Source organism: Rutilus rutilus (assembly GCF_951802725.1).
Source record: "Rutilus rutilus genome assembly, chromosome: 7".
In the NCBI taxonomy this organism is placed as follows: domain Eukaryota; kingdom Metazoa; phylum Chordata; class Actinopteri; order Cypriniformes; family Leuciscidae; genus Rutilus; species Rutilus rutilus.
The window spans coordinates 48156588-48166587 of record NC_140221.1 but is presented as its reverse complement, the minus strand read 5'-3'; the positions used below and the strand labels follow the sequence as shown (position 1 = coordinate 48166587).

Here is a 10000-nt window from a genome sequence, read left to right as displayed (position 1 = left end):
GTGTGTGTTGAACAGGAGTTGGAGCCTCAGGCTGGAAGTCAGTTGCTGCAGTTCTGGGACCGAATCTGAACCGAACGATCCGGATCGACATCAGACACACAATCACACTGCAAAAACATCACGTTCTTCCTCAGTGTCTCCAGCACTAACATCTAAACTTTCTTAAATCAAGACACATTTACTGGAGAAGAAGCAATAACTGAACATATTAAGACTTGTTTAATGAAAAATGCATCAAAATGAAGTGAGTTTGAGTTTAAAACAAGGACAAAATAATCTTGTTTTCTCTTTGAATTCAGATTATTTTTCTGACTCCATTGGCAGATATTAGTTCTTGTTTTAAGCTCAAACTCACTTCATTTTGATGCATTTCTCATTAAACAAGACTTAATATTCCAGTAAATGTCTCTTGAGGTGAGAATATTCAGATATTAGTGCTGGAGAACGAGACAGAAACACTGAGGAAGAACGTGATGTTTTGCAGAGTATCATGTTTATTTCGTTATGGAAGTTATTAGACTGAAGTATTAAGTAAATATGTGTATGTTTTGTTCTGGCTGTATGACAGTGATTCAGGCCTCTTAAACTTCAGAGATGTTTTATGAATCTAGTGTTTTTAAATCTTCATGATCACAGTTCGAGTGCTTTCTTTTAATTGCTGTGCAAGTGTTTCTGTCATCTATGATGGCTCTGCACACACTCGTTCACTTCAGTGTTTGAGGGAATATGAAATGCTGATCGTCTTGTGTTTTGTTGGAATGATTCTTCTCTCGGTTTGTTTTCTCTGTTAACTGATCATTAGCTCAACTTGACACGATCGACACGTTAATGTTGTGAATTAAACGACGAAAGCCGAAGTCGATCCAGTCTAAAGTTCCGGTTTCTCGTGGTTCATTTGTCCGAATGTTCAGTGTGTTTGTTTTGAATGATGCAAATGTATAATTTGCAATAAAAAAATTCTTTGCATGTTTTTTTTGTGACTGTTTTCTTCTTTAGAGCCTTAAAATGATTTAAAATAAGATAAACTTACGGTGGCCGAGAAGTGCAAAACAAAACACAATTCTGAAAACAAAACAAATTTATAAACGAAATGGAAAGACTAAAAACAAATTAACAAGTTGAAAAATCTTGAAAAAAACTTGATGTAAAAAAAACATGGATATATGAGAGAATTTCAATGTGATTTCAAGACCTAGTTGTCTATTTTTTGTCTAGTTGTCTCAAGTTGTATATATTTTTTTTAAAACATTGCAATTGATGTTTATTATACTTCATATAAAGTATGAGTCATGACGTATTTTTACTATTGTTACTAATTTTGTGAGGCATCGAGTGCTTTTAAACAAAATGCATTATTATTATTTACTAAAAGTGACGGGAATTAATAAAATCTCAAAGTTCTCTGTAACTTAAACATGCATGGCCGAGAAGTGCAAAATAAAACTATTCCGAAAACAAAATAAATGTATAAACAAAAAGGAAACACTAAAAAAAAATTCTAATTAACAAGTTAAAAAACACAACGACAAATCTTGACAACCCTAACCCTAACCTATACCACTCAGCAATGGTGTCGACTTATGAATTTACACATGTTTTGTCTGAAAGCATATTAAAAACACCACATAGACACATAAACAACATTAAACGCTGGATTCTCACCACAGCGGGGACTTTAAATGACCTGGTTGGAGTTTGGCGCCCTCTTGTGGTCGTCGCATGTAGCGCTGTATTTCCGCCTTCGCGTTTTGTCGCTTGTCCCTCGCGGGCTCCCGTCAGTGTTGAGTCCAGCCTGCCACAGAAACAACACGTGTGTAACATCATGGAGTTCGAGGGTTGCAACTGCTTCAGACAGAGGCTCGTGTTGTCCACACTGAGCGGAAAACGAGTGAAAATACGAAACATCAGGTCTAAAGATGACAACCCCGGCCTGCGAGGTGACCCGAGCTCACACACACACACACACACGCACACACACGCGTGACGGCGCGAACAATGTTCTTATTCCTCACACTGTTTATTTACGTTCAAGCTATAATATTTTCCTCTATTATTTAGACGTTTTTATTGCTATTCTATGTATTCCAAGCTTTGGCAATATTGTATTATTTACAGTCACTGCCAATGAAGCAGTTTTGAATTGAATTGAAAATAACCAGATATCAATAACAACATTAGTCTTCATCAGCATTAAAGCTTCTGTAAAAGTGGTGTGTTATCATCTTTTTTTTTCTTATGATTAATTCATATTTTACATTTTTCTCATTTGTTTTCATCCGTTATTTATATTTATTCTAGATTAATATTCTTTATTTTTCCAAGCTGTTATTATTATTATTATTATTATTATTAACATTATTTGAATGGATTTGTTTTTATTGCATCAATGTATTTTTATATTCTATATTGTATATTAATTGTAATTAATTTATGATTATATTCTGAATATTTGACTCTCTTTTGAGTCGTAAATATTTACATAATTTTGTCCATTTGCTTCTCCATCCACTGCAACACATCCATGTAAAAAACAATGATATATTAATGTTGTAAAGACACACATAAGCGAGTTTATGTCAGACACTGAACCGTGACTCTTCCCGTCAGATTTATTGTTTTTAAATGTCAGAGATATTTGAGTGTTTCTGAACTCTGTGTCTGTGGGGCAGATTTTGAGGCGAGCTTCATCCGACTCCTCGATAAAGTGACCAACGGCACGAGAATTGAAATCAACCAAACGGGTGAGTTTCATGTCAAAGTGTTGATGATGTTTTCAGGCTCTACTAGAACAGGTTTTCCTGCTTGAATGTTGATTATTCTCCTCATATTCTCCATTGTTGCGGCTCCTCTCTTCCCAGTCTGTCAGTAACGCTCTGTTTAGTTCCTGTCTCTATGAAGCCCCTCCTCCTTAAAAGCACACTGTGCTCTGATTGGTCGGCTGGAGCGGTGTGTTGTGATTGGTCGAGCGCCTCGAGTGTGTTTGGGAAATGTCCCGCCCCTTTCCATAACCGCCAGTTTAACACACTACTAACTAACTCACCCAGGCCCCGCCCCTTTATTCTGCGTATGAATTATTAAACCCTCGGCTGCTCTTCGCCTGTCGGTCAAAAAGTACAGAATTTTTAATTTTATTTTTGTCAATGAGATTAATTTACAGTATAAACTATATACTATAATGCACTTGGCAGATTATTGCTGAGGTGAAAAAAGTTTTAAAAAGTGAACTTAAAAAAGTTACAGAATTTTACATGTATTGTTATGAAAATTGCACTAAAATACTATTTTCATTTTTTATATTTCATATATATTTTCAAAATCATGTTTTACTCTAAAACTGTGATAAAATCAAAGCCATAAATCTAAACAAGTTGTGCTGCAAATGTGAGGTTGATATCTCCAGAACTGGTCTCTCAGTGAGATGTTGGTCGGCTGCAGTACCAAACGCTTCCACTAGAGGAAACATTCATTTCCAATGCGTCATTTTTGTGACTATTTTTTTCAGGACCATTTAAACTTTTCGATGAAGTAAAAAAAAATTATTAAATAAAAATCCAAATGTGAAATTTTTCGGTCAAAATTGAGATGACTGAAGAGCACATTGAGACGTGTTCGTTCCCAAGAAAAACTCAAGACTGCAATGAAAACTAGACCCTCTGAAAACCGCTTTCCCTCATTCTTTAATCGTCACTGCTGTATAGAAGCTGGTTTTCACCACAGAATGAAGAAAAAAAGGTAATTGTGACTTTTTATCTCACAATTCTGACTTTTCTCACAATTGCAATTTTTACATCAGATAAAACGTCCGAATTCTGAGGAAAAAAGTCAGAATTACAAGATTTAAACTCAGAATTGCGTGATATAAAGTTGCAATTGTGAGAGAAAAAAATTTGAATTGTCAGTTTATATCAAACAATTCTGACTTTATATCAGGCAATTCTGACTTTATATCAGGCAATTCTGACTTTATATCAGGCAATTCTGACTTTATATCAGGCAATTCTGACTTTATATCAAACAATTCTGACTTTATATCAGGCAATTCTGACTTTATATCTCGCAATTCTGACTTTATATCTCGCAATTCTGACTTTATATCTCGCAATTCTGACTTTATATCAGGCAATTCTGACTTTATATCAGGCAATTCTGACTTTATATCTCGCAATTCTGACTTTATATCAGGCAATTCTGACTTTATATCTCGCAATTCTGACTTTATATCTCGCAATTCTGACTTTATATCAGGCAATTCTGACTTTATATCTCGCAATTCTGACTTTATATATCGCAATTCTGACTTTATATCAGGCAATTCTGACTTTATATCTCGCAATTCTGACTTTATATCTCGCAATTCTGACTTTATATCTCGCAATTCTGACTTTATATCAGGCAATTCTGACTTTATATCTCGCAATTCTGACTTTATATCAGGCAATTCTGACTTTATATCTCGCAATTCTGACTTTATATCTCGCAATTCTGACTTTATATCTCGCAATTCTGACTTTATATCAGGCAATTCTGACTTTATATCTCGCAATTCTGACTTTATATCAGGCAATTCTGACTTTATATCTCGCAATTCTGACTTTATATCTCGCAATTCTGACTTTATATCAGGCAATTCTGACTTTATATCTCGCAATTCTGACTTTATATCTCGCAATTCTGACTTTATATCTCGCAATTCTGACTTTATATCTCGCAATTCTGACTTTATATCTCGCAATTCTGACTTTATATCAGGCAATTCTGACTTTATATCTCGCAATTCTGACTTTATATCAGGCAATTCTGACTTTATATCTCGCAATTCTGACTTTATATCTCGCAATTCTGACTTTATATCTCGCAATTCTGACTTTATATCAGGCAATTCTGACTTTATATCTCGCAATTCTGACTTTATATCTCGCAATTCTGACTTTATATCTCGCAATTCTGACTTTATATCTCGCAATTCTGACTTTATATCAGGCAATTCTGACTTTATATCTCGCAATTCTGACTTTATATCTCGCAATTCTGACTTTATATCTCGCAATTCTGACTTTATATCTCGCAATTCTGACTTTATATCTCGCAATTCTGACTTTATATCTCGCAATTCTGACTTTATATCAGGCAATTGTGAGAAATAAAGTCAGAGTTGCGAGTCACAATTATCATTTCAAATGTTGTATTCTGTGGCGGACACAAGCTTCCACACCGTCGGCACCACAGACAGATTTAGCTAATAAACCTGCGAATCTCTGCTAGCTCATTTCCCCGGCAGAGACTCAGACGTGTGTGTGTGTGTGTGTGTGTGCAGGAACGGTGTTGTTCTCTGCTAGCTCATTTCCCCGGTGGAGACTCAGACTCAGTGTGTGTGTGTGTGTGCAGGAACGGTGCTGTTCTACCAGCCGGGGCTCCTGACGGGCGGCCCCGTGGAGCACGAGTGTCATGTGACGCGGTCGGTGGGCTATTACCTGGAGCCGCTGCTGATGCTGGGGCCGTTCATGAAGAGCCCGCTGAAAGCCGTGCTGAAGGGCGTCACCAACGACCCCAACGACCCCTCCGTGAGTGTGTGTGTGTGTGTGTGTGTGTGTGTGTGTGTGTGTGTGTCCTCCACACCTGAAGCTCATCACGAAACACTCATGAGCTCATCCCAATCCCGAACCGGGTCCAGTTACCCTGTACCCTCATGAGCTCATCCCAATCCCGAGCCGGGTCCAGTTACCCTGTACACTCATGAGCTCATCCCAATCCCGAGCCGGGTCCAGTTATCCTGTACACTCATGCAAAACATGCTTTTTTCCTTGGTTTCCAGTCCAAATATCTAAACATTCTTAAATCAAGATGCATTTACTAAAGTACTAAAATACCATAAGATATTATGTCTTGTTTTCTGGGGAAATAAATCAAAATGAAGTGAGATTTTGCACAAAAAAAGCAAAATATCTGCCATGTTTCATGATTATTTTTCTGACCCCATTGGTGGATAATTTTTCTTGTTTTAAGCAAAAACTCACTTCATTTTGATTTATTTCCCCAGAAAACAAGACTTAATAATTTTTACATATTTGGACTGGAAACAAGTCCTAAATAATAAGTAAGAAAGCATTTTTGCAGTTACACACACTTGAGTAAATCTGGGTAAACCCCAAAACCAAGAGAAAACCACAAGAAATGATATTACATAAATAAAATGAAGGCTATTTAAGATGATTGTCATGACAGTGAAGCAAAGTCGACTGTAAAACAGTGTATATCATTGTATTTAAATCAGCATAAACACAGATTAAAACAAATACTATCATGATATATAAATACTTTATTATTTAAATATATTATTGTTTGCATTAGGCATTATAGTAGTAATAATAATAGTAATACGATTTTTATATTAAGTAATGCCAATTTATTTGTCATGAAAATGTCACGATGATGTGAAATGCTTCATTTTCTTTATGCAAAAATACCTTTTTTTATCTTATTGTGGTGAAATATGACCTTTATGAGATTCACCATGAGGACTTCACACAGGACTCCCAGATTTATTAGATATACATTCAGATCTGTTCTGATCCAGACGGAGCCTTTTCAATCACACTGCATCATTATCTCTATCTTACAATCATATATTATCATAATAGTTCTGGATAAAAGTTTATAGTTAAGATATAAACACTGACGTCTACAGTAGAGATCACAATAGAGTCAATCACCGTTGAAAGTAACTTTCTGCTTCAAATAAAGATCGAATCATTACATCGTTACACCAGTAGGTGGAGACAAGAGACTGTTCAAACATGTGTGAGTCATTGAATCATTCATTCAAGAGATTCGTTCAAAAACACTGATTCATCCAGTAATGAAACAAGTGAGTCATTGAATCATTCATTCAAGAGATTCGTTCATAAACACTGAATCATCCAGTAATGAAACAAGTGAGTCATTGAATCATTCATTCAAGAGATTTGTTCATAAACACAGATTTATCCAGTAATGAAACAAGTGAGTCATTGAATCATTCATTCAAGAGATTTGTTCATAAACACAGATTTATCCAGTAATGAAACAAGTGAGTCATTGAATCATTCATTCAAGAGATTCGTTCATAAACACTGAATCATCCAGTAATGAAACAAGTGAGTCATTGAATCATTCATTCAAGAGATTCGTTCATAAACACTGATTTATCCAGTAATGAAACAAGTGAGTCATTGAATCATTCACTCAAGAGATTTGTTCATAAACACAGATTTATCCAGTAATGAAACAAGTGAGTCATTGAATCATTCATTCAAGAGATTCGTTCATAAACACTGAATCATCCAGTAATGAAACAAGTGAGTCATTGAATCATTCATTCAAGAGATTTGTTCATAAACACAGATTTATCCAGTAATGAAACAAGTGAGTCATTGAATCATTCACTCAAGAGATTTGTTCATAAACACAGATTTATCCAGTAATGAAACAAGTGAGTCATTGAATCATTCATTCAAGAGATTCGTTCATAAACACTGATTTATCCAGTAATGAAACAAGTGAGTCATTGAATCATTCACTCAAGAGATTTGTTCATAAACACAGATTTATCCAGTAATGAAACAAGTGAGTCATTGAATCATTCATTCAAGAGATTCGTTCATAAACACTGAATCATCCAGTAATGAAACAAGTGAGTCATTGAATCATTCATTCAAGAGATTTGTTCATAAACACAGATTTATCCAGTAATGAAACAAGTGAGTCATTGAATCATTCATTCAAGAGATTCGTTCATAAACACTGATTTATTCAGTAATGAAACAAGTGAGTCATTGAATCATTCATTCAAGAGATTTGTTCATAAACACAGATTTATCCAGTAATGAAACAAGTGAGTCATTGAATCATTCATTCAAGAGATTCGTTCAAAAACACTGAATCATCCAGTAATGAAACAAGTGAAGTCTTTATGAGTGAGTCATTGAATCATTCACTCAACACGACTATTTGAAAAAAATCTAATTTATTAAATATGTTTTAAATGCCATCAATTAACAAATGTTTTGTGAGAGCCTCTAGTAAATGGCGTTATTGTGTTTAGTTGTCTGATCAGAATCTTGATTTATCCAGAATCATTGCAGCTCTATTATTATTTTAAATATTTTATTACAAAATCTTTTATTCTTTTGTATTTTCTTCTTTAACAAACTCAACGCACAGAAAAGTGTCCATTACTCAGGCTAGACCTGCTGAACACAGAAGATGTTCTGAAGAATGTCTGTAAACAGTTTTTGGACCCCATTGACTTCCACAGAACCAACGGAAACTGGTGACCATTTCAACATTCCTCAGATGATCTCCTGTAGTGTTCAGCAGGACTAACGTTCATGAAGTCAGATTCTCCTCCAGTGTTCAGCAGGACTAACGTTCATGAAGTCAGATTCTCCTCCAGTGTTCAGCAGGACTAACGTTCATGAAGTCAGATTATCTCCTCCAGTGTTCAGCAGGACTAACGTTCATGAAGTCAGATTATCTCCTCCAGTGTTCAGCAGGACTAACGTTCATGAAGTCAGATTATCTCCTCCAGTGTTCAGCAGGACTAACGTTCATGAAGTCAGATTCAGACTCCAGGGTTTTTGTCTCTATAGTTAAAAAAAAAAAATTTCTTAAATGTTCAACTTGTTTGTTTGTCTGTTAATGTGAAGATGCTTCGATCGCTTCATGAGTCAAAGTCCAGCCAGTGTGTGTTTATAGTTTTACTGTTCTCACACACACACACACACGCGCACACACACACACATGTACACATACACACACTCTTATACCCACATTCACACACACACACACACACACACACACACACACACACACACACACTTATACCCACATTCTCACACATACACACACACACTCTTATACCCACATTCTCACACACACACACACACACACACACACACACACTCTTATACCCACATTCACACACACACACACACACACACACTTATACCCACATTCTCACACACACACACACACACACACACACACACTCTTATACCCACATTCACACACACACACACACACACACACACTCTTATACCCACATTCTCACACACACACACACACACACACACACACACACACACACTCTTATACCCACATTCACACACACACACACACACACACACACACACACACTCTTATACCCACATTCACACACACACACACACACTCACACACTCTCACACACACACACACACACACACACACACACACACACATACACACACACACTCTTATACCCACATTCTCACACACACACACACACACACACACTCTTATACCCACATTCACACACACACACACACACACACACACACACACACACACACACATCATGTGTGATAGTGTAGTCTGAGCATGTTGTGTGTTCTGCAGCCGGATCTCCTGAAGGTCACAGCTGTTCCTCTGATGAAGAGCTTCGGGATCGATGGAGACGGTCTGGAGATAAAGGTGTGTGTCACTGTTTCCAAACACAACCCTGCTTTACTGTGGGTTAGATAAAGCGTGTGTGTGTGTGTGTGTGTGTGTGTGTGTGTGTGTGTGTGTGTAGGTGGTGAAGCGAGGCGTGGCTCCCGGAGGAGGAGGAGAGGTTCACTTCTCCTGTCCCGTTCGACGCTCCATCAAACCCGTTCATCTCACGGATCCCGGGAAAATCAAGAGGATCCGAGGAACAGCGTATCCTTCCTCATCCAATCAGATCATCTGATGCTCACCACTTTAACCCTTCAGAATCACCCCAAGCCCAACAATTAGACTTATTTTATCTTATTTTGATCATTCTTTTCTATTTAATGCAAATTTTTTGGGAGATTTGTTTATTTTTTGTTTTATTTACTTTTAAATTACTAGATTTGATCAATAAATAATAAATAAATAGTAATTTAAGCACATTCCTCACACTTAAATTCTAAATAACTCACAATTTCATGCATAACTCTTTTAATTCAGCTCTAAATATCTT

The 10000-nt window shown here is 36.4% G+C and overlaps 2 protein-coding genes across 3 annotated transcripts in view; both read left to right on the top strand.

Moving 5' to 3' along the window:
• Positions 1–966, top strand: part of ythdc2 (YTH domain containing 2) — a 40389-nt gene extending 39423 nt beyond the window's left edge. For both annotated transcript variants that reach the window (XM_084415370.1, XM_084415369.1), the window contains one exon: positions 16–966. In XM_084415370.1, coding sequence (XP_084271496.1) covers positions 16–69 — 54 coding nt within the window. In that variant the 3' untranslated portion in view covers positions 70–966. The remainder of the gene's footprint in view (positions 1–15) is intronic.
• Positions 967–1714: 748 nt separating this feature from the next.
• Positions 1715–10000, top strand: part of rcl1 (RNA terminal phosphate cyclase-like 1) — a 21122-nt gene continuing 12836 nt past the window's right edge. The window contains exons 1-5 of the mRNA XM_084412766.1: positions 1715–1937; positions 2670–2741; positions 5386–5561; positions 9415–9489; positions 9590–9714. Coding sequence (XP_084268892.1) covers positions 1823–1937; positions 2670–2741; positions 5386–5561; positions 9415–9489; positions 9590–9714 — 563 coding nt within the window. The 5' untranslated portion in view covers positions 1715–1822. The remainder of the gene's footprint in view (positions 1938–2669; positions 2742–5385; positions 5562–9414; positions 9490–9589; positions 9715–10000) is intronic.